The sequence below is a fragment of the Dama dama genome, chromosome 12 (genome assembly GCF_033118175.1).
Source record: "Dama dama isolate Ldn47 chromosome 12, ASM3311817v1, whole genome shotgun sequence".
NCBI lineage: Eukaryota > Metazoa > Chordata > Mammalia > Artiodactyla > Cervidae > Dama > Dama dama.
This window is the reverse complement of record NC_083692.1, coordinates 56,476,453-56,504,112: the sequence shown is the minus strand read 5'-3', so window position 1 is coordinate 56,504,112 and position 27,660 is coordinate 56,476,453. Positions and strand designations below refer to the sequence as shown.

Below are 27,660 nucleotides of genomic sequence, written 5' to 3'. Positions count from 1 at the left end.
GTTGTCTGCACAGTAACCCAATTAGGTAAGCAGCATTGTTTCCCCATTTTACAGATTAGGAAGCTCAGGCACAGAAAGAGTGAGGATCTTGCCCAAGGACCCACAGCAAGTAAGTGGTGGAGCTAGGGTTCTAACCCAGGGCTGAGTAAGTCTAGAGCCCTTTTCTTACCTACTGTGCTGTCTCCGTTATTGTGCACCAGGTATTATAACAGACATGGTTTCATGCATTTTCTTATATTTCTCACATCAGTCTATAAGCAACTGTCTCATATAGATGAAAAGTTACTTACCCAGGGGCATTTGATATCTGAACCATTTATCCTATTTTGTGGTTCTCTCCCATGTTTCAGCCAAGGTCTTTAACAGCAGAGTGGTTTGTCCAGCGGGGTCCCTTTTCCCACTTCCCAGCACCCACATAAGCAGGAATCATGTGCTGGAAATGAATCCAGGTGACAGAAGCAGCTGCACAAGCAAGAGAAGCCTGATCGGTTCCACATTAACCAGATGACAGGAGTGAGAGCCTTCAGTTACAGTTCGGGGACCATCAGTGAGAAATGGGATGACACTGAACCTGAAATAAAGGTTGTTAACATAAGATCGGTCTTCCAAGGGAAAGTGTTTCCTTCCTGTCTGCCCTCTCACACAGAGAGGATGTGGCAGTCTTATTTGAGTAACTTCAAACCGAAGGTCCAAAGCTGCGAAGAAATTGCTGAAGGAAAGTGTGACTGCTTATAGTTTTCGATGCTTACTATTGATTTCCTCTTTAGATTTTTTCTTAACATCATCACTGAGTCTGTATATGATTATAACATAATAAGCTGAGAGGGACAGAATTAGAGACAGTAATATCAACTATTCTGTAGGATTTCTGTGTGAGGATTAGATTTACACACACACATACAACACAACACAATGTAGCAAGAGTTCCTAACACAGAGTAGGCATTCAGTATGAAAGTTATCATAGTTAATGAGTTTTGTGTTTTCACATGATATGGGTCTGGGCACATTCCCTAAATTAGGACGTTTGGCCCCGCAGCCCAGAAAAACAAACGTTCTAAACATTGCCTGGCTCTTACCTAAGCTAGAGACCAGACCTCCCTTAGTGAGCCTCTCTGGCACTGGCAGGAGGCTCCGATTGCCATGGTGTCTGTCACACTCTGTCCTTCTGTTTCAGGTGGTTAGCTCAACCAATGGAGAGCTGAATGTTGACGACCCCACGGGAGCCCACTCCAACGCACCCATCACTGCTCACGCCGAGGTGGAGGTAGTGGAGGAAGCTAAGTACGTTCATCTTTTCAGGGGGCTTCTGAGTTATAGGCTGAAAAACCTTTTCTCTGTCTTTTCCTCTCGTGTGCTGTTCATTTCAGACTGGACTCCTCATGCTTGTGCCCACCGCTTTCTTCCTTTGACCATTTTATTCTGTGCATGGTACCTTAGCCACCGCCACCCTTCTTTAGCTGTGATTTCTGGGAAGACAGTCACTTTTTCTAGTCCACATGGATGAAAAGACATAGTAACCTAAAAGGATCATGGTAGAAAAGCTACACCCAAGAATAGTCATGAGCCTCTTGGGGGCCCTGGAGCCTCTTGCTCCCTAAGGGACAGAGAAAAATCTGCTTGTCTCACCATGGGCCATGCTGACCAGCCTTTGATTTCTGGTTCTTGGCTAACCACTGTATATCTGTAGTCCTAGACAAGGGCCTCAGAGCCCTTTTGTTCTCAAAGTACTCTGAATTCAGAGAGACTTGGATTAGTCAGTTATCTGCACCTGTTGAATGAGTGAATCTTGGGAAGGAGAGGAAATCACACTAACCCCAAGAAGGTGGGGGAGCCCCTCTTCCCTTTTCTGCTTCTCTTGCATGTGACTGCCTTGCCCTTCCCATCCCACTGGCCTCTAGTGCTCTCTGCATGGTCTGTGTTTAAACTCTTAGAAAATGGGGTCGAAGGTGAAATACTGCTGATTCTGCTACAGAAGCAGCATCTCCCTCACTACTTTCCCTTTTTGTCCCAGCCTGAGTTCAGGTCCAGATTTAAGCTCCAGTACAACATCAGGTAGGGAGAGAGAAGTCCTTCACAGATTAGCAACTTCTGCCATGCCCATCATGGATGAATTTTCTTATAAACCCTTGGAGAACATACTGGTTGTTCCCATATCTTGTTCTCAGAAGCAGGCAACATCATCTATAATGATACTGTGCCTTAAATGATCTTTTGAGCCCCCAGATAGCCAAAGTACCTGCCGGAAGATGTTTGTGCCTCCGTAGGAGGTAGTAAGAGGCTAATCAGGATCTGCATTCTTCCTTCTAGATATCAGTACAACTTTGCATGGTTGTTCCCCTGCCCACTCCTGTGCTCTGCCACCCATCTCTGTGATGAACTCACTTTGCTTTCAAAGATCCTTTCCTTCAGAAGCCAGGGCTTGAGGATTCCTACCCAGTAGATAGGGGGCTATTCACACAAAGAAATAAAAAGACTTGGACTCTCTTGCTGAGTCCCTGCTCACTGTAGGCAGCTTCAGATAGCCCTCTCCTGGCTAAAGTAAGGCCTAATATACAGGGAGGGCAAAAGAGGGGTTTAAAGTCAGGAGGGGACTGTTTTCAGTAAGGAAACATGCTCCCTATTCTCAGGGAGTTTGGAAGTTTTCATGGTACTCAGTATTTCAGTTCCCATGACAAAACTTCATTCTTCCAAATATACAGTGTGGTTTCTGAGCCCTCAACCTTGGCTGCACCTTGGAGTCTCCTGGGCCACATCAGAAAATACAAAGGCCTGAATCCTGGGTTCATTTATCAGGGATATGGCCTGAGCATCAGAAATTTTTAAAGTTCAGGTGATTCAGACGTGTAGCTGAGGTTGGGAACCACCGTACTGGGTGTGGTCTGACCCAAATATTGTCTGAGCTGACAGGCGACTGCACCATTCCACCCACCCCCACCTCACTCCCAATCCACTGTTGTGGCTATTACTCAGAAGACTAGGTGGATTTACTACTGTGCTCTGAATACCAGGATAGAATGGGCTTTAGTCTTATAATATGCCCTGTACAGAACCAGTTTATTTCATTTCATTTTGGTAAATGTGTATACTAATTGTATATGTGAGTGTGGTGTTTGTGTTCTATGTATAAGATAGGGGACCATTCGCACAAAGAGATTTCAGTCTGGTGTGTTCTGTTCTGACATAATCTAAATTCCAGGACATAAAGAGAGTTTAAAGCCTCCCCATTCAGCAAAAAGGACCTCTGTGCCAGGTTCGAGCCTTCTGAAAGGTGTGGAAGCCAGAGGGGAGCAATCGTATTTGGCCGAATGTCATCCAGAAGCGTGGCTTAGGACATGTTGTGTGCTGACTCCCCCAGTGATTTCCTCAGCTGCCAATCCATCTTGCCCAGAGAACTGTCAGGGCACAGCCCTGTGTTTTTCTTTGTGGTCTTTTATGTATGAGGGGAGTAGTGGGGGGAGCCATGTGTCCACCTGCCTGGTTTCATGGGAAGAAGTCACAGCTAGAGAAGCACAAGGCATCCCACACAACTCCTCATTGCACACAGCTCTGATGCCACTTGTCCGTGCAACCTGCTTGTGGAAGAAGAGGGGGCTGTTGCTTTTAGATTAAGATTCAACGAGGGTCCTGAGCAAACAGTGTGAAACTTTCACATCCAAGCTTTTGATTTTGGGTTCCTCACCCAGCTTGCTTCGTGTAAAGGAGGAGAGAACAGGATCTTGTTTCTTTGTACTATAAACAAAATAAATGTCTATCTTACATTTAGCTCTAGGACACATATCCTTGTTTAAGTGTGATTGAAAGGGTAGTGAGGCAAGGCAGCTTTTTGGTTGACTTTTGTAAGAACACAGGAACTTTTGGTTATCCACTGACTTTAGCTACAACTTGGCACATGTGGGCCTCATTTCCCCTGAGAATTAACAAGAATGGGATTTAGGCCCTTCTCTGGCAGTTATAACTTAATCCAGAGCAGCAGTGACACTCCTTGTTCTCTCCTAATAGGATAAAGTGTCTCTGAAGCCTGTTTTCCCCTCTAGAGGAAGAGCTAACTGCTGGCCTTTTTGGTCAGGCATGTATGTTGGTCTTATAGAAAGGCCAGGGACTTCTCTTTCCCTCAGGATATTTGGGAGGTCAGCTTAACCAGTTGCGTGGTATGACTTCGTGCGGGAATCAGAATGACTCAGCCTTGTGCCTGTTTGAATTCATACCAGCAGGATCATATGCCCTTTCTCCTGCTCCCTTTCTGGAAGTTGCCCAGGAAAGCCCACTCTCGGGGCTCCCACCAGCTGTTTCAGTTTTGCCCTAGTCCTCACTGAGCTCCAGCTCCCACCTTGACGTTTCTGTCAGGCACCTTCCCCTTCCCCCTCCACTTCAGTTGTGGGGACCAAGTGGCCTGGGCCTACTCACCCTACCTTGACCGAGGAAGAACCTAAACACAGACACATACTGCATGTTTGCATGGCTCACAGGGAGTCGCTTTCCTCTCACCTCTGTGGACTAATATCTCTCTTTCTCTCTCTTCCTTTCTGTGTTTTTCTCTTCACACACTCTGTAGCTGCCTGAAAATGCTCAACCTGTGGTGAGTCCCTCTCTCCAGTTCACATGCTCGGGGAGTGGACCAGGCTAGGTTGGGATTGGCAAAGCCAAACAAAATGCCTCAGGAACACTCAGTGGCTTCCGTATGCCACCTTGTGCTGTCCCCACCCAGGCCGGGGCGCTAGATCCACAAGGTGGTAATGGGCAGGCCTGTACCTGGGAATTCATCCGTTGCTTGTCTCCTTTCAAACCCACCACACTGCTGCCTCTTCCTGTCAAAACAGTATCCCACAGTATCCAAAATTGTCTCTTCATTTTTAGCTGAGCAGATTTTTTTCTGAAATTAACACAGCCAGATATTATCAGACAGAGAGGGACAGAGGTAAGAAGACTGAGTTACTGTATCAGTTGTATAATCAGAATCTAGTTACTCCTCACAACAGTCATTGCCAGATAATCTCACATTCTGTGGCTTGGTCTCTAACCTTGAAATTAGCAGCTTTGGAAAAATCTGTGACTTTTCTTTTTGGTTTAGCTGATTTTTCCATCTGTAGAATATGAGTCTCTCTGAGTAAGGGAGCTACTTCTGGGGGGAAAGATGGACAGTTTGTTGTTGCTGTTTTGAGTTTTTTGTTTGTTTTTCATTTACTGTCTTCCCTCCCCCCCCACCCCCGCTTTTCTCTCCTTTTCCCTTCCTTTAAGGGTTTAGTGGGCCATGGACTGACTTGACTCATGAGATATTGGGGCCTCTTGTTTCCACCCCCAGAAAAGGTTCCTTGAATGTGTTTTTAGTTGCAGCATGAGGTGTGCTGAAGGGGAGGCCCTAAAGATTCTGTGTTGGCTGAGGCACATTCTTGCTGGAAGACAGAGCCCCTTGCCACCTTTCTCCCTGGACACTGCCTTGACTCTCCAGGTGCTTGTGAGCTGTGGCCTGTTGTGGTCTGGAGTCCTCCCCCACGTTGTCTGCACGCATGGGATAACATTCTGTGTGGTGATTACAGTCTGCTGGGCTCTGCTACTGCCTGGTTCCTACTTGTCTTCAGTGACTGGGTTGGGCACCAGTTTCTCCCAGTCTAGCCGAGTTGCCTGCAGGGTTTCCCCAGTGGCAGGGTGTATTGAAGATAACAGTTGCGTTTGGTGGAGATAGAATTTGTAGTATTGCAGTCCAAGGAGTACCTTTGGCCTATTTATTTACCAGACATGTGTCTGTGTAATCTGACATTGTCATGGTCGATATTTTCCTGTGAGATGTCAGTCGCATGATCCTAACTGCAGAGGGCCTATTATGTGCTCATCTACTCTATGTTTGGAACTCTAGGGGGTCCCAAGGCCTTCCCCAAAGAGCTTAGGTGCAATCTACCTGGAGAGGTAAGACATACATGCTTGAAAGACCACATGTGATTGTCCCTTGAGAGGTCAGTGTCAACAGGGGTGGTTAAGGAAGACTTGATGGATACTGTGGGGCTTAACCCCAGTATTAGCGCCAAGGAAGGGTGTGCCAGTACAACAGAGAAGCATAATACAGGAAAAGCTGAAGGGAGAGCAAATCAAAGAATCAGCTGGAAGAAAACCCAAGACCCAGGAAGGGTTTATCACTTGTCTTTCATCCTCTTCTGAGAATAAGACATCTGTATGGAGTCAGTCAGTGAACTGGTTTGGTGTCTGATGAAGTTTTACAGGTCCTATTGCTGGTACTCACCACAGAAACCAAAGAGTAGATTCCAGAGACCATTTCCTCATGGGTAGAAAATTATTAAAAGCTTCTGCTACTGCTGAAGTTCTAACTATAGTAACTAACAAAAATTAATCTAAAGCTCTAAACCACAGCTTACACTCTCCTCCAGTCAGGTGAATTTGGCTTTGCACATCAGGTTATGATATGCTTATCAGTAGATACTAATTTTTATGACTTGCCCTGGAGGAGGTAAAAGAAAAATTGTATCATTTGAATTGGACCAAAACAGTATGAACTTTTAAATGATTGCTCTTACTTAAAAACACAAAATCATTATCTTAGCACCCTCCGAAAAGAATAATAGAAATTGACTTAAATGTTAGTGATCCCTCTGAAAATCATGGTCAACAGGGAACAGGTAGCTCTACTGGAGCATTGGTGCTCCCATGAGATTTCATTCACCTTATTTAATAATTTCTGGACATTCACCTTGAAAAATGTCTGTTTCTAAAGCATATGTACAAAAAAACCTTTTTTTTTAAATCCTTCCCCAAGGATATTCCATTAAGGACTGAAGATAATAAAAAATGTTGGTCATTTTTATTTAAAAGAAATTATGCAGTCTCTAAACACAAAGGACACTTTGTTTAGTGACTATATTGCCACCCATTAATAGTACATCACATGTGTCATCATACTCTCAGAAAATCTTTTTTAAGACTCTCTTAAGGACTTTCCTGGTGGTCCAATGGTTAAGAATCTCCCTGCCAACGCAGGGGACACAGACAGGTTCGACCCTGGTCTGGGAAGATTCTACTTTCCGCAGGGCAACTAAGCTCGTGCAACACAACTGCTGAAGCCCTAGAGCCCACGAGCCACAACAAGAGATGCCACCGAAATGAGAAGCTTGCCCAGTGCAACTAGGGAAAGCCCTCAGGCAGTAACAAAGACCCAGCACACCCAAAACAAATAAATAAAAATTAAAAAAAAAAACAAAGCAGTGTTTTTAAAAAATTGTTCAAAAAGTGTTTTTTTTTTTTTTTAAAGCCTGTCTTAGGCGCCTGCTTCCAACATCTCCATGTTTAATTCATTCAGATATGGTTAAAGCCCATCATTTTTCTCTGTAAACATCAATTTGTACATTCTAGGAAGACACTTTATCCAAATTTTTAGTAACTAGTCCATTGGGTGTGTGAATACCAATGGGTCTGGCTGAAAAAGGAGGGAATCTGAGCTACAGCAGAGGACTTAGGGGCTTAGGGAAGTAAGCAACAGCTCTTCATTTCTTTGTGAATACTTTTGATGTTAAACCCAAAAGGATTAGGCAAAAGAGCCAAAGACAGTTTCTGAGAAAAGCTTTTCTTTCAAGGATCCAGCAATCCTGAGTTACACTTGCAGCTTCTCTACCCTCCATCATCTGGCATCTTTGACTCACTCACCACTTTCTGCCCCTGGTGTTCTCATTTTTTATGCATTAGCTTCCTGGAAAGGACATCTTTGGTACCAGCTGTGCTACAGCCCTCGTCACCCCCTTCTGGAATAGTCACTGCCTGAGCAAGAGCGACTTCCAGTTCCAAAGACAGCAGTCCTGGGGCGGGGGGGTTACCCAAGCTCAGGGATGTGGCGGAGTTGTGGCTGTCACCCAGGAGGCAGCACTTGGAGGGCTTATGAAGGGATCTGGCCCAACCCGCCACCCTAAACAGGGTTGGTCCTTGAACCCAGTCTGGCCCAGCAACAGCCTCAGAAAGCTGGCTGAGAAGGGCCGTGCGACCTGCTGCTTCTTGAATTATGGCACTGATCCTCCAAATGAAGAGTGGGCTGTGCTGATTTCAGTCAAGAGATCTGGGCTCACCAAATGATTAGAGTCAGGGCTTCTCCTGCCTACACCAGGTAGCTGACCAGGGCCGGGGATGGAGGGCAGGGAGAATCCTTAATCCTTCATTGGTAGCATCGTGAGAGCCTCCTAGAGTTCCAGACATCATAGTTTTCTTGGCATTTGTTTGGCCTTAGTTTAGCTTCCATACCCGCTGACCACTAAAGTCACATTAAATAATTTTGCCTTCTGTATTAAGGGGCACACAGTGCAGCTTTGAGGATCCCCAGCCTTGGTTCAGTGTAAAGAAAGATGGCAGGTTGAGGTGTTAAGACTAGGAAAGAAGCCTTCTTCATCCTTTCAAAAACGCCTGCCTGAGCCCTGCCCTGCCTGCAGCCCTCCAATGATAGGGTTTGCAGTAAAGTAGAGGTTTCCTTTGGCTTTCCCGGCAGACACTGCCCACTGCCTCCGTATGCGCACCGTAGATGGTGGGCGGCCCTGTGGGTGGGTGCAGTCCACAGAGGCAGGCAGGCAGCCGTGACAGCTGCAGGCTGACTTGTGATCTTCTTGTGCTGCAGGTGCTGCTGCTTCTTTAAGAGGAAAAGGAAGAAGACCACCCAGCGCCACAAGTGACCAGTGCCTCCCCGGAGTCCTCAGGCCTCGGGGACTCTGACTCGATTGCACCCGCAGCTCCTGCCATTTCTCATTGGAAGGGATTCCTCTGTGGGGGGAGGGTGGAGATCCAAACCAAAAAGAAGAAAACAGATGCCCCCAGAAGGAGCCCGTGTGGGCAGCCAGGGCCCAGTGGGTCAGTGGCCACCCCTACCTGCCTAAGGCTCTGAGCAGGTCCCAGAGCCGCGGGTCTCCACCGCTTGCCCTCTGGGCCGCCTGGCTGACTCTCCTTCTTATTGTTTACAGTGACGGTGTCATTCACAGAAACTCAAGGACTACTGTTCTCTTCCCACCCCTTAGTTACTCCTGGCTCTTGCCCCACCCTCAGCCCTCTCCAGCACACAAGCTAATGAGCTGAAGGCTTTGTCTGCGGAAGGAGTTTAAGAGGCTGGGGGTGTGGCCAGGAAAGTGGGAGGGAGACGCAGGCCAGAGCGGGAGAAGGACCTTCTCCGCCCACCAGGTGTGTTGGCGGCGGCGCAGCTCCCTCCGCGCCTGTGCAGCCTCCACCCCCAGCGGGCCGTGGGGTGCAGGTTACTCCCTCCTTCCCTCCTGTGAAGTTACACTGTAGCACGCAAGCTGTGAGGAATCTGCAGTCTACTGTCCCTGCGTGTCGGCGCTCTCAGCTTTCTTGACAAGCGAACTCTGTTCTCCAGACAGTCATAGTAGAACGTTGCAAGTTGTCCTGAGCAAAGGAAAAGACTGACTTTATTGCACTTTTAGTTGGTTTTTTTTTTTCCCCTCTTTTTCGTTGTCGTTGTTGTCTTAACACACACACACAGAAACCATGGCAGATGCATATTGTGTCTGGTTATATTGGGATTTTTTTACTTTTTTTCTGTTTGGAGGGGGATGGGGCCAGTCAAGCCATGCAAAGAGAACATGGGTCCAGAGGACATTATCCGTGGAAAGAGTTGGGTCTGCAGCACCCGGGAAGAAAAGAAGCCAAACTCTGTGCCCTTCTGAGTGAACACTCAGGTTAGCAGGGAAACATACTTGAATTTTCATTCGTCTTCTCGGCTGCTGAAGAATGTCCCTCCCAGAGCCTCTTGACCTCATCAGCCTGCAGTTTGGACAGCCTCGCTCTCCAGCACGTGGGAGGAGCTGGCCAAGCCAGACTGCAACCAGGAGACAGTTCATCCCAGAGAAGGAGATGCTTAACAAAACCGGAAATACCTGTTTTGTCCACTGCCAGGGACTTCCAGCTAGATAGCCATGTGACTTCTTCAGTGACTTGGGGGACAGAAGTAGTAATGAAACCACCACCACCATATTGCCACTTAGTGGACAAGGAGGAGGAAATTGATCCTGCCTTCCAACTGCCAGAGGAAACCTCAGGATTTGGCTCATCGCAGGGGCCATGAAATAAAATTGGTGTGTACTTTTTGCCCCAGTAGATGGGTTACAGCATTTGGGCTGGTCTGCCTGCCTTACCAGAAACCAAGCATCTGCAGATCTTCTTCCAACAGGTCCACAGCAGCAGGCTTAGGACTCAATACACGGGGCTCTAAGTGAACAGGAGGGTAGGGCTGGTTACTGCTGGAAAATTCCAGGGGAAAGGAGACCGAAATGAAAGATAGGGAGTCATCTTCTCACTTGGACACTGACTCCTGCTAGATAAGACAGCCACATGTCTAGAGCCTGTTCTCCCCTGTCCACTCTCCACGTCCCCCATGCTGTTGACACGACATGCTGCTGTGAAGTGTCTCAGTTTCTCATTCACTGCTTGAAAAGTCATCAGTGTGTGGAGTTAATCTCCTCATGCTTGATTTTGATTTGAGTTGAGTGACTTATCCAAGTAGTGATTTCTCATTCCAGAGAAGATGGAGGAGAAAGGATTCAGTCCATCAGAGAGTGAGGTCTTGTATTTGGGGGTAGAGAGAGCTAACCATGGGGGATAGTGACTGGTGACTTAGTCTGGGGGGTTTGGGGAACATAGTAGTGCCTCTGGCTTGAAGTGTAGAGCTGTCTTTTGGACTGGAGAGTGTGGGCCTACTTTCGGGTAGTTGATATTTTCCGTGACAGGTCCCTTGATGTATCTTACGTGGAACAGAGTTACTGGGCTTCACTTGTGTTCCACTGGGCCTTGGCTAGCCACTTCATTGGCTTCAAACTTGCCTAGCTTATGTAAAGATTGTGATCTTTCATTTTTTAAAAGAAATTTTCCTGTAAATAAAACAGAATGGCTGGGAGATTCAGGGACACACCCCTTCCCCACAAGAATTTTGAATATTGGGGTTTGCTTCCTTGACATTAGCTGGTGGTTCAGGCACTGTCAGTGAAACTTACATAGTTTCTCAATTGGCATTTAGCTAACTTCTCAATTTGGGTAACTCTAACTTCCTGTACAGAATCTTTAACTTCCACATCCCAGTATAGAAAAGGCCTTGCTTCTCAAGGGAGGGCAAGGGCAAGTGGCGAAGTCTGGAGCGTCCCTGGCCCTCCATACTCCACTAAGTGCCTCCCCACTTCCACAAGGAAAGCAAAAGGTAGTTCCCAGCTTGGCTACAGGGCAGGCCCTCTTAAAGCTGGGTTTATGACTTTTGGGGGGTCTTAAGTTTGTTTTAAACGCTGCCTCTTGGGGGACTGAACCTGAGCAGTTGTGAGGGGTTCTTCCTAATGCACTATTCTCACCCTCAGCCTCCCACAAATCTATCAGATATTTGATTTTTCATAACAAAAGTGAAACACACAAATTTTTCTGGCATGCCAAGTAATGGTGATCCTCCCAGGGCCATTGGCACTCCAGGGTGGTTGCAGACCCCTGAGAGATTCTATTGTGATCTTTTAAAAAGAGTACCTAAGGAGTAATTTGGCCATCAGTTCCCTCCCCATCAGCACATCCCGTCAGGGTTGCTTCCTCAGCCCTGTTGCTGTCGTTGCTTACCTCCATTTCTTGGCCAGGTCCTCTGGCGTGGGCATTCCCTCCACCTACCACCCTCCCAAATCTGCTTGCTCCATAGTCCATGCAGTTCCCCACTTCACAGCTGTGATGCCTAGGGGTCTTCTTCAGGACTGATGCAGTTGTTGCTGAGTTAGCATTAAGCACTAACAACAGCCAGGGTTCTCCCAAGCCCTGCCGTCCTTCAGGCATTGCATCCTGAACAGATCGAGGCAAGCAGGCCAGGAATCCGCCAAGATGTGAATGGTCCTCCCTTGTGACCAGAGCGTGACAGGCTAAGCACGTAAGGGTCAACCACTTGCTGTGCATCCCTTGGCGTTCCCCAGTGATCTTGCTCCAGATGGCTCCCCGAGGATGGAACGTGTGCCAGTAGCAGTGTGCTCTCACTGCCTTCGTTAACCTGCTCCTGCCATTTGGGGTTGTCCAGGAGGAAACGGTCTGGGAAGGTACAAAGTCAGGTGACTAAGTTGGCCTTCAATTAAAGCCCCGCTGTACTTTGGAATGCAGGGGCAACAGCAGATAGCAGGATTCTGAGTTTTGCAGGAGAAGGATTGATTGCCTGTTCATTCTCAGTGAACTCCAAGTTCATAGAAATAGCCCCTGTCATTAGCCAGAAAAGGTGTCCGTCACCTCGAAAGTACCTTTCAACTTAGTTCACTGGAAATGTACGTTGGGAGTACATATTCAGTGTTGGTTCTCAGTGTTAGTAATCACTTTTGTTGTCAGAAATAAGTGGGGGTGACGTTATGTGAGAGTGGTTACTAAAGATCATAGCCTTAACCTTTCTTATGCAAAAGACAACCCGTCTCTCTTCCAGTGAGCAGCATGGCCTGCAGTTTTCAAAAATAAGTGCTTTCATGGCAGCCCAGAAAGAATCTCCTCTGAGGAAACTGATCTTTCATTTAACGCATGTCTACATGCCTCCTGTGTCCCAGTCACCTCTTCTGTTTCCATATTGACACCAGATTTCATTCTCAGTGAACTGCTCTGCCAGTGCTGTCTCCAGTGTCAGAGCCACGTTAGGGCTGGAACTTCTCAGATCAGGAGCCTGCAGTGCCATACAGCCAGCATTGCCTTTGCGAGGCCACTGCCACCATCCCCACCATTGATCCAAGGTGGGCAGATGAATTCCAGAAACCCTTAGGGGGCCAGGATGACTCGGTACCCCATCTGGATTGACGTGAGCAACAGGCACTTTACTCTGGGGTTCTTGCTTTTGCCAACTCCAGGGCTCCAGGAAGGTCCTGCCTAAAGGCTGACAGCCAGTGACTCCCAGTCTTCCTCCTTATGGATTGCTAGGAATCAAAATAGGATCCCTGTGGGTTGTATTTTTTTGGTGTGGAAAGGGAGTGATTTTGTTTATGAATAAGGAAACCATGACCCTTTTGAGGGTTTGCAGCGTCTTAAGCAGTGTTTTAGCCACAAGTAAGGAATCTTGGAAATCTTTGAGCAATTAAGCAGTCTTAAAAATCTGTTTTTCCTAATTCCTTTTGCAGGTGACTGAGTGCAAAAGAATAGATTTCTCCACTGTATTCAAAATAGTAAGTAGGTTCCCTGGATATAGACAGTAGTAGTTGACATATTTCCTTTAAAAATCAACCAGGAAATCCACTCCAATGTGTATTTGTAGCTCAGCTTGTATTACAAAGGAAAAAAGTGAACGTGTACTCCGTATATTTCTAGTTTGGTTACCAAACTCCATGTTATAAAAGAACCTCAGTTCTGTGGATGGAATTTATTTTGCTGTTGTTGTTCTTGTACTCCTCACGATCATCTTCCCAGTGCCATCACCACCTTTGTCCATGGTAAGAAGCAGGGATGCCATGCAGTCGTCCCAGTAACACAAGAGGACACCTGTCCTGACTGCCCCTTTCCCGCAAATCCCCTCTTTCAGAGCAGGTGAGACATTTTCAGTGTTCCCCTTCATGAGCTTCAGACCAAATCCCAGGCCAGCCCTTACACTGAAAGCTTTTCTAAGAAGCTTATTGATCTGTTAGGAATGTCTCAGGAAGATGAGCCATTTCTTGGGGGGGAGGGGTGGGGGAAGGGGAGGACTATACAGATGGGTGTGTGTGGTTGCATTTGTATGCTTCTGTGTGTGTGTGTGTGTGTGTGTTTGCATATGCCAGCGCTCATCTGTGTCCATTTCATTTCCATAAAGACTCACAGCCCACCTTAAAAAAAAAACAGCCCAGGCTGCTGGATCATGTGTTCCTGAATATTTTCAGAAGTAAACAAGAAACAAGTGAGTTTCTAGTGTAGCAGCAAGCTCTGGGAATGAGCCCCATTTATCAAGCAGAAGAGTTAACAGCAGAAAAAAAATGACATGAAACCAAAAATATTATAAGCCCCCCCCCCCCCCCGCCATGGAAAATAATGTTGATTCAATTCCTATTGGATGTATACATGCTCTAATTTATTATATTATTATTTTTTCTGTTTCTTACATCTTTGCCCATTGTACTTTCAAAAAGATGTTGGGATGTTGATTGCAGTTTTTTTAAGACTAGATAATGTGTAAATCAGCTGTGGAAATCAGTTTTAATTGATGTGTGGATGTGATTATTGTTAAATGCCTTTATTTTTAACCTTTTATTTTAGATATGTAATATTGTTTCATAAACCCTGGCACTGGTCTGCAAAGCTCAGCTGTGAAAATGAAACTTGTAGTATTTTTAAACATGAATGTCAATTTCAGGTGTATTTGAAATGGTTCCTCCAGGAGAGATTTGTACACCATTTAGTAAAAACTCCTCTGCGGAGGAAGTAGCCTTCTTTGAAGTGAATGGAAACGGGCCTTGATATTATCTCAGAGTAGCCCATTTCCTAGGGCACCATGGAAAACACAAATGTGATCTTTAAGTATACCTCTTCTCCAGTCTGGGGAGGAAAGGACTCAGTTTGCACCCTTTTTGTATGTAAAATAAAATGTCTTACCTTTCTTGGCTAATTTTGCTTGTTTGGTTGGTTGGTTTGGTTTTAACCTCTCCTGGTTCATTTGTAACTAAGAATCCAGCTAGGACTAACTTCAGTATGATTGAAGGCTCCAGGAATGGAAATAATGCCTGATATCTTCACATTCTTGCATCATTCTCTTGGGTTGAACATTGCCCTAGAAGGTGAGTCACTTTAAAGAAGAATTTGGACATTCATCACATACAGGAACTCCCTGTATCCCTGTGGTTCTTCAGTGCTAGAATACCAGGAAGTTAAGATCTGCTCTGAAACAACTATGAAATGGCAGCTTTGTAATTCTGCTCTGCTAATGAGGAACATCTATACAGACAGAAGGTGTAACTATGATGTAACTATGTAACAATCTAAAATCACCGGTGGCATATACAGCACAAAACCACCACCAACCTGGCCAAGATTGTCTGGTTCCAGTTTTTTCTATTACTGCTCAATACTACTTAAATGTTCTTCCTTCACTAATGAAAAACACCTCTAAGATCATCATTACAGGGCTTCCCTGGAGGCTCAGTGGTAAGGAATCCACCTGCCAGTGCAGGAGTGAAAGTGAAAGTCGCTCAGTCATGTCCAACTGTGCGACCCCATGAACTACACAGCCCATGGAAGTCTCCAGGGCAGAATATTGAAGTGGGTAGCCTTTCCCCTCTCAGGGGATCTTCCCAACCCAAGGATTGAAACCAGGTCTCCCGAGTTGTGGGCAGATTCTTTTATCAGCTGAGCCACCAGGGAAGCCCGCCAATGCAGGAGACAAGGGTTCAATCCCTGGTCAGGGAAAGTCTGAAAAGCAACTAAGCCCATGCGCCACAGCTACTGAGCCTGTGCTCTAGAACGTGGGACCCTCGACTGCTGAAGCCTGCACACCCTAGAGCCCCTTTTCCGCAACCGGAGAAGCTACGGGAATGAGAAGCCCACTCACCGTAAGAGTGGCTCCCGCTAACCACAGCTAGACAAAAGCCTGCGCAGCATCGAAGACCCAGCACAGTCAAAAATAAAGTTAATTAAAAAAAATCATGAAAGAAAACCTTCATACTGAGAGCACTGTATCCATCAAGCTTATTTTTCCCCCAAAAGTCGGGGGGGGGTGGGGGTGGGGGTGGTCGCTGGCTACCTTTAGGCTATTTTAGCATTAGTTCCTCTTGTGGAGAAAGGCTGCTTTGAAAACTAGCTTGGTAAACAACTTTCCTCAGTGTGAACAGCGGGCCAGGCTCCTCTGTCCATGGGATTCCCCAGGCAAGAATACTGGAGTGGGTGCCATTCCCTTCTCCAGGGGATCCTCCCGACCCAGGGATGGAACCCAGGTCTCCTGCATTGCAGAAGATTCTTTACCATCTCAGCCACCTGGGAAGGTTATACGGTGAGTAGGCACAAACGTACCCAGAGTTTTTGAAGGTTATCACACTCAAACCCAATTCGGTGGTGACTAATCCTTGACTGGCCCACACGGACAAAGACGAGTGTCTCCTTGCCCCATGCACAGACTTCCTAACCTAAAGCATTGGTCACCAACTGCCAAACGACTTCCACTCCCATAAAGGCACGGGCCACGGGCTCTGTCTGCTGGGGCTTGTAGTTTCTTCAGCAGCCCAATCCCTGGGCTCTTGGAGGCGGTGCCGCCTTCCGCTGATCCCTTCCCATTGATGGGTATCGGCGAGCTGCGGAGCCAATGAGGCTGCAGTAACGTGGCAGCCACCCACGAGCCGGCGTCTCCGCCCGCCCCAGGCGGCGAGCCGGGCTCCGCCCCCCGTCGAGACCTACCATCCGGCGCCCAGTTAGACGGGGGGGAAATGGGGCCCGCCTCCCTCTCGGAGTCCTGCAGGAGCCCCGGTCCCCCCTCGGATGCCCTCGGTGGAGGCGCTGGGTCATACGTCGCCGCATCCCCACCCTCTTCCGGCCTCGGCGCCCGGGCCGCGCTAGCTTCTCCTGGTGGATGCTGCGTCTCTCGGAGCGGAACATGAAGGTGCTATTCGTCGTCGCCCTGGTTGTGGGCTCCGTCTTTTTCCTGTTGTTGCCTGGACCGTCCGCGGCCGATGAGAAGAAGAAGGGGCCCAAAGTCACTGTCAAGGTCTGGCCGCCCCTCTCCAGACCTGCCTGGCGAGGCCCGCCCTCGCCTCCAGTGTTCAGGCCTTGGCCCAGCTGGTTACATGTGTCCGGAGCTCGGGCCTGGGTGTCCTCGGCTTTGGCTCTGTCCCTCCGTAGTCTCCCTACTGTGGCCTCTTGGTACCTGGGCGATCCTCACGCATTCAGACTGGAGAATGACCCGGACCCATCCCGATCGCCCGGCCCTGACCCTGCATGTCCAGCTGGGGCCGGGCTTGCAGACTTTGCAAATGCCCCTGGTGCTAGGGAAATGGTGAAAGATCGCGTCTGCCAAATTGTTAGTCCTTTCTCTTCTTAGGCCAGATTTTAGTCACTTCCAATTCGAAAGCACAGCAGTGTAGTTTAAACCATAGTGGTGTGCTTGGGCTCCCCTCTTGATGGGTTTTGATGTTAATTTTTAGAATCTGAGCCCATTATTTATTTAGAGCAAAGGTTGTTACCCAATAGTGAAAAGAGAGTGTAAACTAACATATGGAGCATTCATTAGATTTTCTTGGGGGGTTTGTCGCCACCAAAATCAGATGCAGAAACTCTGCTATTAAAATATGGTTCTGTTTTCTCTACCATCTTCTGGGTAGTTTCTTGGCCCTTCATTCCCTAGGAAGACCCCTTTTAAGATGCTAAGTTTTAATTGGCCTTTTTCCTCAGGTGTACTTTGACCTGCGAATTGGAGATGAAGATATAGGCCGGGTGGTCATTGGTCTCTTTGGAAAGACTGTTCCAAAAACAGTGGATAATTTTGTGGCCTTGGCTACAGGAGAGGTAAGTGGCTGGAGGCAGGGTATCCAAACTCAAAGGCAGTGAAGTTTGGCAAGTAGGGCTGACAGCAAACTGACCTACAGGACGTGGCCCACCCATAGCAGTGGACCTCAGTACCAGCTGTACCCTTCGGCCCTGGGAATCCAAGAGTATCGTGTCTTGCGAGAGTTTTAAAAACTAAATACAGAATTAGAATTTTTCTTTTCTTTTTTTTTGGAGAAAATTTTCATCTTTGAGACCTTGGTTATTCATTTTTGAGTAACTAAAGGAAACATCTAGGGAAACTAGCTTGTGGCCTCTGCCCCAGAGTGAGAGGCCCAGAGCTTTCCAGGTTTTAGGGAACTGAATTCCTCATTTAAGAAAGTTTGCATTCCAGCTTCCCATTGCATCAGCAGGTAACTTTTTTTTTTTCCTGTCAGTTTCTTTGCATCTCTTCCTATGATTAGATTAGGAAATGAAAGGGAAAAGCTAGAGGCATTATGTGAAGGGTAATTGTATACAGGCCAAGGAACGTGGGATCTTCGCCTTTCCTGGCCTGGACTTTGGTCACTAGTCACCCAGTAGCATGTTGAAGGATGGATCTGCGGCAGGGCTTTCTCTTCTGCAGGGCCTGTCTAGTGTCTGCCTCGTGCCTCATGCCACCTTCTCACCTTCCTGTTCCTTTTTCTAGAAAGGATTTGGCTACAAAGACAGCAGATTCCATCGTGTGATCAAGGACTTCATGATCCAGGGTGGAGACTTCACGCGGGGAGATGGTACTGGAGGTAACCTCAAGTCCTCTGGGCACAGGGGTGTCTCAGGGCAGCCCCAGGGCGGGACGGCCAGGGAGCCCAGTGCTGCGGAGAGGGGGGCATGGGTTTCAGGCAGACGTGGGAGGATCTTGCACAGCTGGCCGACATGCTTATCAAGCCCTACGGCCTCTGACATTCCCCACAGTACCTGCTGGGGGGAGGGAAGCAGAGCAAAACCCACCTGTAGGTGATTGTAGGTCAGGTATGCAAGCTCGTGTGGTGACCTGGGAGGCCCCAACAGGACTGAGAGAAATTGCTTTCCTTGGCAGTCTCTCACCAGAGAGCACTTGACAAGAGCTGCCAGTCTGACCCCTGCACTCTTTGTACGCTAGGACAGACAGACAGACACCCTGGACTAACCCGCAGGTGTCACCACACTTGGGTGTACAGCTTGCTGTTCTCTCAGACCGCAGCTGCAGCTCACCCAACCGATCAGTATTGACTGGGCCAGGCTCTGTGGTGGGTGCTGGGGATACAGAACAAAAAAGTCAGTGGGACAGCAACTCACTTTCACCTCCAGTACCTGGAAAGTTACAAATAGGCTGTGACACAGCTTTTAGGGCTAATGCTCTGTCCTCAAGTTGTTCATCATTTAGGTGGGAAGAACTAGGAGAAATCACTAGGAAAGTGACACAAGATGTAAGTCATAGTTGGCTGGACAAGAAGGACAAGCAGACATGATACAAAGCACTATATTCATGGAGTGACCCTCTGTTGAGTGTCTGCCACCTTCTCACTTTGTGACCACAGGCAAGCAAGTCCTCTGAACCTCAGTTTCCTGTCTGTAGAGTTAGGTGTCAGGAGTTGTGGGTGCTGGGGGTGGTGAGGTGAGATTTGAGTGTGCAGTGCCCAGCGAGCAGTAAGGAAAGCCAGCCATCCTCGAAATGCTGACAGGCGAAGGACTCACTTTGGGCCAAGTGAAAGTGATAGCCACTCAGTTGTGTCTGACTCTTTGCAACCCCATGGACTGTAGCCCGCCAGGCTCCTCTGTCCATGGAATTCTTCAGGCAAGAGTACTGCAGTGGGTAACTATTCCCTTCTCTAAGGGATCTTCCTGACTCAGGAATTGTCTCCCACACTGCAGGCAGATTTCTTGACTGTCTGAGCCACCAGGGAAGCCTGCTTTGGGCCAAGGTGATCAAGAAATAGGCTTGCAAACATGAGAATTTGAGCTGGGTCCTGACTGAGAATTTGAATGGGCAAGGAAGAGGCAGGATTAAGGCATGCGTTCAGCTCTGCGGCAAGGGCTTGGTCGAAGGTGGGTCAGGAGGATGGAAGTGGAGCTCTCACCAGGAGCCCAGGGTGGCAGGCCGGGGCCAGGCCCAGGACCCAGGGCTTTGTCCTCCAAAGAGTGAAGGTCTGCTGAAGACGTGAATGGGGGCAAGGCCTGCTGGCAGGGGAGTTTTGAGGGATAATGTGGTGGATTCAGGCCGTGGACGCAGGAGAAGCAGACTGGCAGGGGGTTGGTACAGCCGCCCCTGCATCGAGCAGTGTGAGCCCGAACCCAGGGAGGATTCCTACAGGGTAAGAGCAGAGATTCGAGAACCAGACCACCTTGGTTTGAACTCCACTGCTGCTTCCCAGTGAGGGTACCTCTCGTCTCTGTATCTTGTTTTCTTTATCTTTGAGGAGGAGGGGGCTCTTAGGTCCTGCCTCACGGGGTGGGTTTTTTTTAATGTGTCAGATGCATGCACCAGTCCCCTGGCACGCTGTTCCCACTCTGAGCCTCAGCTGTGATTGCAGTGGGGGGAGCGGGCACAGAAGGAAGGACGGCAGGGGTGAGGGCAGCACTGATGTGCAGAGGGGAAATGTCAAGAGAGTAACTGAAGTCTGGAGAGAAAGACGACAAGGCATATTGAGTTTACAGCCTTCGCTGTCCGTTGAAGTTTGGGACTCCTTGTATCTTGGGAAAGTGATGGGAGCTAAGTATATAGGTGTGGGGGTTTTCTGGATAGCAGCAGTAGTCAAAATCCTGCAGTTGGCTGAGTTTTACAAAGGATTCTCACATGGGAATCTCTTTTTTTCCCTTGGGAATCTTTTTTCTTAAAGAGTTGACAATTTTCTTTTTACATTTCAAAATACAAATAAAAATAGCTTATTTTTGGTCCCACTACTCCGCTCCAGAACTATCCTTAAGAGGCTCTTTATCTGTCTGGTTGAATCATGAAGGCAGAGAAAAAGGTTTTGTATGCAAATAAGTTTAAAAGGTGTTGGGTAAAACAAAGTGAAAATCACTTCTTTGCTGCTGGGTTTCTTGGGGCCTCTAGTACACAGTGTGAATCTCAAAGGGACAGAGGAGGGTGCAGTGTTTTCCCCTGGACCTAGCTTTGGGAGTTGAAGTTAGGGTCTCTGGAAGGTAGGGATAGGTGGAGATGTGCTCTTGGCTCCTGTCTTGCTCCCAGGCCCCAGACCCTCCTCACGCAGACATAGTACACGCACTGAGTCACCTTTTATTTTGGGGTTCAGTTGTCCATGAGGCTCTTGACTTTCCAGAACTCAAATGGCATCCCCTCCCCACTCATCTCTCTTCCTGCTTGGAGCTTCCTCAGCATCTTCTGTGCTCTTAGGAAGAAAAGCTGGTCAGCTGTAGCAGTCCTCCTTTTCTGGAGGGTTCTTATCCTCCCCTGCCCCCTGCATCCTGCCCAGCACCTCTTCTCCACTAAAGTCTCCACGGCAAGCCTCTGAGGCCACATCCAAGGTCATTTCTAATATGTGCCTTACTTGAAAGCCATAAAGCTATCTTCTCACATGATGTGTACAGTTCACTCAGTCAGCCTGGCCTCACGCCCCACTTTGGCTATCACTATGGTTTGGCTCCAGGGCCAGAGGGTGGGAAGCTGGTGCATGTGTCCTTGGACTCCACTTGAGCCTGGCCTGGCCTGGGGGACAGGTTCGGCCTCTGGAATCCTCACCCCAAAGATCGGCTTTGTTGCCCACCAACCCCACCCCAGCTCCCTGACCTTCTCTTTCTTCTCAGGTAAGAGCATTTACGGTGAACGCTTCCCCGATGAGAACTTCAAGCTTAAACACTATGGGCCTGGCTGGGTGAGCATGGCCAATGCGGGCAAAGACACCAACGGCTCCCAGTTCTTCATCACGACAGTCAAGACTGCCTGGCTAGATGGCAAGCACGTAGTGTTCGGCAAAGTTCTAGAGGGCATGGTGAGTTTGGGGGGCTGAGGCTACCCCTGGGCAAACCCCCCCCCGCCCCGCGCACACATACCAAGATCTGACACAGATCAGGGCAGGGGATCCATATATTTTATCCCTTTCCCAGAAGGGAACATATAGATTCAGACCAGTTTTTATTTGTGCAAATCTGGGGTGAATTGTGAATCAACAGCCTACCTCTATGCCCCCACGTTCATTTTCTTTTTTCAGCCACAGCATGCAGGATCTTAGTTTCTCAGTGAAGGATTTGAACCTGCGCCTCCTGCACTAGGCGAGTGCATTCTTTTTTTTTTGGCGAGTGCATTCTTAACCACTGGACCACCAGGGAAGTCGTGCGCCCACATTCTGAATCCCTCCAAGGCCCCAGGCAGAGGCTGACCAGGAGGCCTCTTTGAGGCTGCACAGATAAAGCTACTTCATACTGTCACTCAATCATGTCATGGCTCCACCATTAGTTGTACAAGGCCAGCTGGACACGCCATCTTGGAGAAGCCACTTGGTACCCATTCCCCATCCCCCCCCCAACATACCCCTAGCCCAGCCTGGGTGGTACTTCAGAGAATCAAAACTTCTGCATCCTCCTGTTGTCAAAGCTGGGTTCTCTCTGACCCGGTGGGCACCCAGTCACAATGCTCCTAGGATTTTGGTACCTCATGGTTTGTACGCTGTTTCTCCCGTGTGGGCTGCAGCCCTCCCAGCTGCATGCTGGGGCCTGTCCCCCTGGCGGCGCAGACCTGACACTCTGCCTTCCTCCCCAGGATGTAGTACGGAAGGTGGAAAGCACCAAGACCGATGGGCGGGACAAGCCTCTGAAGGATGTGACGATCGCAGACTGCGGCAAGATCGAGGTGGAGAAGCCCTTTGCCATTGCCAAGGAATAGGGCCCCAGGGACCTCTTCCCTTTGAGCAACTGTCTTTGTGGCCCTGTCGCCCTCCCAGGGGTGAAGATAGCCCACCACAGGGCTCCGTGCTGCGCTGGTCCCAGGGCTGGCATCTGACGGGGCGGGCCCCTCCCCTCCCATTCCACAGGCCCAGTTTTGTAACAAATTCCTGCCAACACTGACCAATAAAAAAAATGGTGGTTTTTTTTTTTTCTTTTAGTAATCTGTGTATGTGCTGGGTTCTGGGCCCTTCAGCACCTCCTTCCAAGTCTAGCGCCAGCTGGACGGGGGCTCCTATGGCAGTGGTGCCAGTCCCCTCCTTGGGTGCCTGCACCCTTTCCCCCGGTCTTGTGCACAAAACCTCAAGCTGGAGCTTCTGCCACTTGCTTCTAAACTTTGCCAGCTACTGAGCCTCAACCTTTGCATGCCCTAGTGTAGGAGGCGGGGAGGGCATGCACCTGCACCTTTTCATGAAAGGTGCTCGTCGCTCAGTCGTGTCTGACTCTTTGCAACCCCATGGACTGTAGACCACCAGGCTCCTCTGTCCATGGGATTCTCTAGGCAATACTAGAGTGGGTTGCCATTCCCTTTTCCAGGGGATCTTCCCGAACCTGAGTCTCCTGCAGTGCAGGCAGATTGGTGGGCTATGAAAATTATAAAGGAATTCTCCCTTGATTTCCAACTCTCTGTTCCTGTTCTGGCCCTAAGTTCTAGGATTCCACTACCTCAGATACCAGTGCAGCTGAGTTCTGAGCCCAGAGGGGTGGAGATTGGTGAGTCCTGGATCCAGGTCAAGGGTGACCCAGCTTGAGGACTGAGGCACATGACTGTTGTGGCAGGTGGCCTAAAAGCCTCTGCGCTGGTCAGGGTGTCGGTGGCATTGGAGCAGGGTGACAGGCGGCTTCTGGCTGGGCTTCAGCTGTGCTGGCATTGAAGCCATAGAGGCCCTGGAGCACGCCGAGCACCACCATGTTGGGCAGAGGTTCTAGGACAGAAGGAAAACAGGAGGAAGGGGTAGGGGCCACCAGGCAAGAGAAGGTGTGGGGTGGCCTGCAGCTCCCCGAGTTCCTGTCCATAGGCACCTCCCCCCATCACTGGCACCACCCCGCCCCCCACTCCGGGGAACAGGAGGAGCCCATGCCAAGGCAGCAGATAGCAGTTGGCTACCCCAAATGAGGCCTTGGCATTTCCAGTTCACATCTATGGTAAAGCCAGGCTGGTGAGGAGCGGGGGAGCCAAGCTCGTTTCACCATGTCTGTTCCCTGGAGAATACAAAGACTACAGGGGCAGCAGGGAGGTGTGGCCCCAAAGAAGGGCAGTAGGAGGGAGATGCTGCCCGGTGGTCCTGAAAGCTGAGAGATACCAAGTTCACCCTTGCTCCCACCCTGCTACCTGGGCCCTAAATGTGGATTATAAGTCAAGAGGAAACATCTCACCTGGGGATGGGATGCAAATATAAGGATCAATGGGGAAGTTGACGACAGGCCGGTGGTACAGCTGCGAGCTAAGAAGAAAAGGGGTCATGAACAGTGGAGGGGGAGGCAGAGAAAAAGTCTCGGGTTGGATGGAGACCAGGAACTGATATTGCCAAAGGACCCGCAGGGGATAAGTGGGCAGTGGTATCAGGAGGCATCAAGGTGAAAACCTGGACCATAGGGACAGGCCAGAGATGTGAGGCCCTAGCACGTGGCCACAAGGGGGCAGCAGGAGCCCAGGGCAGATGGAGACTTGGACTTGCCTGTTGGCAGGCAGGCACTCGCCCAGGGAGCTGAAGAGAGTGGCTGGGAGCTGCCTGGGGGAGCCTGAGGCAAGGGTGGAGATGCGGAAGTCGACTTTTACCTCCCAGGGGACTGCTGCTTCTATTGGTAACAGGCTCAGTTCCGGAGGCAGCAAGGGTAACGAAGGTGCCCAGAAAACAGCCCCTCCACTGGGTCAAGAAAATGACCAAGGAGGTCATGTCTCAAAGAGGAAGGACCAGGCTATGGCCTGGTAGATATGAGAAGGAAAGGGGCTTGGCCTCCTCACCTGCTGGCTGCAGAGAGCCCCCATCCCCCCAGCCCTGGGGCCCCTCCCATGCCCCTGTAGGGATGGATGCTCACCCCCAGTTGCCGGCCTTGGGGTCTGTGGGCCAGTGCCGAAGACTCAGGAATTCCAGTAGTTCCTTGGGCACATCCTGGTTCAAGTATAGGATGCCCTGGAGAAGAGAACAGAGAAAACCTGTAATCAGACTGAGCCATGTAATATGCAGAGCCTGGTGCAAAATGAAAACCTGGGGCCCTTCTGATAAAGAAGTTCAAGACGGCCAGAGCAGAGCATGAAACCAAGCTATAGCCCTTCTGAGCAGTAGCCCCAGGTGACTACACAGATTGGCCAAAGAAGACTGCCTGGCCTGTAATGGGCACAACTGTGTGGGAGAGTGGGGAAGGGCCTCCACCCTTATCTTGAGGGCGGCACAGGATCTCACTCTGGAGGAAAAGAGAACAAGCCTTCATCTTACTGGGATCACCTGTCTGCTGAACCCCTCACTCAATCCTACCAATTCAGAGAGGGATGTTTAGACCCACTGTGCGAGAGTGCTAAGTCACTTTAGTCATGTCCGACTTTGTGACACTATAGACTGTAGCCTGCCAGGCTTCTCTGTTCATGGCATTCTCCAGGCAAGAATACTGGGGTGAGTTGCCATTCCTTTCTCAAGGGAACCTTCCCAACCCAGAGTTCGAACCTGTATCTCCTGCATTGCAGGTAGATTCCTTACCACTGAGCCATCAGGAGGAGCCCCTTACTGTTTGGAAAATTGAGGCTTAAAGTATCGGCCAATAAATATGGGTCCCCCTCACCCCATGTCCCCACACCTCTCTGCTTGGGTCCCCCGACTCTGGTCCTGTCGACTGAGGGGCAATAGACGGAGACCCACGCAAACCTGGATATAGGCTTCCAAGCCCTGCCGCCGCTGCTCCAACCTTCGGGTCCTCCAGTTGGGCAGACGTTTCGAGGGGAAGTCGGGTACTTTGTACAGTTTCTTGATCTGCCAGGAGGTTACCGCGGTGCGATCACAGCATCCGGGTGGAGCCCTCTCAAGCTCGCTTCATCCCAGCCAAGAGCCCTCCCCAGTCCTCCCCGCCGCCACCACCCCCGAACTTCAGGCTCTATCCTGAGACACACCCGCGTGGTGAGTGGCGGTTGGGACAAGGGCGAGAGGCGCCCCCAACTACCCGCCTCCGCCCCCAAGATCCAGGACACCAGACCCGCCGCCCAGGGGCGCGAAGAGCAGAGTCTGGGACCGGCCCAACTGTGCGCCCTTTCCGCAGCCCGCGGGGACGTCTGTGTCCAAGACCTGAGCTCTCCTGGGCCTGGGGAGGTAATGGGGGTGGCAGGGACCACCGGGGGCTGGGCGGGGGCTGGGCAGGAGCCGGGCCGGGGTCCGTGGGCCGGTGGTGGGCGCAGCCTTACCCGCTTGTGGAGCGCGTGGAACTCGCTGTAGCGCCTCTGCACGACGTGTCTGCGCCCGCGGTACAGCACCTCCACGCGGAACACCTGGCGGGCGCCGGCGGGCAGCCGGGTGCGCGTGAGACCCGGCGCAAGGGCGCCGCCAGACCCGCTCCCGGCGACGCCCCCAGCCCACCGTCCGCCCACAGAAGCACAAAGCGGCCTGGGAGCTCCGCGGCTCTCCAGGGACCCTCCCACGCTCCCGCACACTTGGGAACTCTGTCCGGTGCAGTCCCTCAGGAGCCGGGACCGCCGTCGGCAGGGCTAGCAAACCCCAGCGACCCAGAGACCCTCGACAGGGTGTCCCCCGACCGCCTGGGCCGCCGCGCTCGGGGGCCCGAGACCGGAGTGCGGGATCCCCATTGCATTCGGCGCGGGGAAATCCGGTGGGTCCCCGCGCCCCTTCCCATCCACTGCCCCGGCTCACCATGTGGCCTTTCTCGGGGTTCTGCCGGGTGCCCTCGGCCTCGGGCCCCACCGACGGGATGTGAACTTCCAGCATCCGCGCGCCGCTGGCAGCCGAACTCTCGGAAAGCGGACCCTAGACCCCTGCGGGCCGGCCCCGCCTCCTCGAGCCTGCAGGCCCCGCCCCGGGCGTTCCCGCGCGCCGCCGGGTCCTGCAAGGGGCCGATTACGCTGGACCCCCGGCGGCGGGAAGCGGGCGTGGCCCTTTGAGCCTAGTGGGGAGGCAGTGCGTGGGGACCTTTCAGCAGAGAGGCATGTTTATCAACGTGTCCACATTCATCGAGTGCCCAGTAATTGCCAGGAGTGCGGGCTAGCTCAATTTCACCTGCTCTTGTTTGAACGCCTACTAAGGATTGTAAGCACCTATGGATGCTGGGCAAGCAGGGAGGCTGGGCCCAGACCAACCACGGACGTCCCTTGCGTTCCTTACTCCCTTCCCCGGGACCAGGTTGCACCTCCGTCTCCTTACTTCCACCTCGACGCACGCCGGCTTTGATTATCCCTCTCCCCCAGCATTCACAGGCCCCACCATTCACTAGATTTTCAAATCCACTCCTCCATTTCAATCATCTTTCAGCCCAAACCTGCATCAGATTCGGGAGAGGCAGTGCAGGGACAAAGGCTCTGCTTTAGAAGTCAGACAGCATGGGCTTCCCCAACTGTTTATCCCTGTGCTCATTTGCAAAACTGGGATAATATGCCTCCCTCGGGAGAGTGTAGGAATGTTGAGTGAGAGGATCCCTGCTAAGCCCTCAGCAGAGTAGATTTTGAGAAAAGGGCAGTTTGTGAGCCCATCCTGGAGACACAGGTGGGTAGCGCTGATGTACAGAACGGTGGATGGGGAGGAGGACTGTGGACGGTGGCACTACACTGCTCTTGCCCATTCTTCTGGCAGAATCTTTTCGGGTCTGTGGCAGGATTTAATCCAGAACTCTCTCACCTGTGCTAGTAGGGGCTTCTGCTCCCAGCTCTCAGCGCTCCTCCCCACCCCCATAAGGGAGGTGTCCCATTCAGCACAAGCCTTCATTCCACTGACTTCTCCCCAGAAAGTCTTGGGGGCAATGGAGGAAGGGGAGGCCCCTGCTTCCAAGGACTCATACCTAGCAGAAGGCTTCATGGTGGGAAGGTGCAGCAAGCAGAGTACCTGTATTTGCAGTTGGGGTTCGGGGACCATGGGGTCACTCCCTCCCTCCTTAGTGCAGAGGTGCTGCAGTGCTGGAGCAGAAACCCCCTACTCCCATTCCCAGCTCTGTCCCCAGAGAGGCTGAGAGGAGGACCCCATATGGGGACAAGCAGGTCTCATCAATACCATGTCCTATATCATTTCCTCCCAAATTCCGTCTCACAAGGGTGCCAGAATCAGAAAGCTGAAACTTCCTGGAAGGGAAATGACCCAACATGAGGAGAAGTGCTGGGATTTCATTTCCTCCCTTGCTCTCCAGG

At 50.3% G+C, this 27,660-nt stretch overlaps 3 protein-coding genes across 10 annotated transcripts in view; 2 read left to right on the top strand and 1 right to left on the bottom strand.

Annotated features, from left to right (window-relative positions):
- CSNK1G1 (casein kinase 1 gamma 1) overlaps positions 1 to 14,544 on the top strand; it is a 156,417-nt gene extending 141,873 nt beyond the window's left edge. For 6 of the 7 annotated variants that reach the window (XM_061157346.1, XM_061157343.1, XM_061157344.1 and 3 more), the window contains 2 exons: positions 1,177 to 1,283; positions 8,602 to 14,544. In XM_061157346.1, coding sequence (XP_061013329.1) covers positions 1,177 to 1,283; positions 8,602 to 8,656 — 162 coding nt within the window. In that variant the 3' untranslated portion in view covers positions 8,657 to 14,544. Of the gene's footprint in view, positions 1 to 54; positions 1,152 to 1,176; positions 1,284 to 8,601 lie in introns of those variants that run through there. The other variant, XM_061157347.1, reaches the window with a different exon arrangement.
- A 1,900-nt stretch (positions 14,545 to 16,444) lies between these two features.
- On the top strand, positions 16,445 to 22,485 carry PPIB (peptidylprolyl isomerase B). Its single transcript, XM_061157340.1, has 5 exons — positions 16,445 to 16,629; positions 17,313 to 17,426; positions 18,094 to 18,187; positions 21,192 to 21,376; positions 22,144 to 22,485. Exons 1-5 carry the CDS (start codon positions 16,495 to 16,497, stop codon positions 22,264 to 22,266), a joined length of 651 nt encoding a protein of 216 aa, XP_061013323.1. The 5' UTR covers positions 16,445 to 16,494; the 3' UTR covers positions 22,267 to 22,485.
- Positions 22,298 to 26,301, bottom strand: SNX22 (sorting nexin 22). 2 transcript variants are annotated; one of them, XM_061157341.1, is made up of 6 exons: positions 26,180 to 26,301; positions 25,717 to 25,800; positions 25,187 to 25,291; positions 24,366 to 24,460; positions 23,703 to 23,770; positions 22,298 to 23,251 (listed from the first exon to the last, which is right to left on the bottom strand). In XM_061157341.1, the coding sequence occupies exons 1-6, from the start codon at positions 26,252 to 26,254 to the stop codon at positions 23,130 to 23,132; spliced, it is 549 nt and encodes a 182-aa protein (XP_061013324.1). In that variant the 5' UTR covers positions 26,255 to 26,301; the 3' UTR covers positions 22,298 to 23,129. The 2 variants fall into 2 exon arrangements, with proteins under 2 accessions (XP_061013324.1, XP_061013325.1); XM_061157342.1 differs by lacking the exon at positions 25,187 to 25,291.
- Between the last annotated feature and the right edge of the window lie 1,359 nt (positions 26,302 to 27,660).

Coding starts and splice junctions, on each gene's coding strand:
- PPIB (XM_061157340.1), top strand. CDS start 16,495: ATGCTGCGTCTCTCGGAGCGGAACATGAAGGTGCTATTCGTCGTCGCC. Junction 17,427..18,093: donor TGGCCTTGGCTACAGGAGAG/GTAAGTGGCTGG, acceptor TCCTTTTTCTAG/AAAGGATTTGGCTACAAAGA. Junction 18,188..21,191: donor GCGGGGAGATGGTACTGGAG/GTAACCTCAAGT, acceptor CTTTCTTCTCAG/GTAAGAGCATTTACGGTGAA.
- SNX22 (XM_061157341.1), bottom strand. CDS start 26,254: ATGCTGGAAGTTCACATCCCGTCGGTGGGGCCCGAGGCCGAGGGCACC. Junction 25,801..26,179: donor ACCCCGAGAAAGGCCACATG/GTGAGCCGGGGC, acceptor GGCGCCCGCCAG/GTGTTCCGCGTGGAGGTGCT. Junction 25,292..25,716: donor TCCACGCGCTCCACAAGCGG/GTAAGGCTGCGC, acceptor ACCTCCTGGCAG/ATCAAGAAACTGTACAAAGT.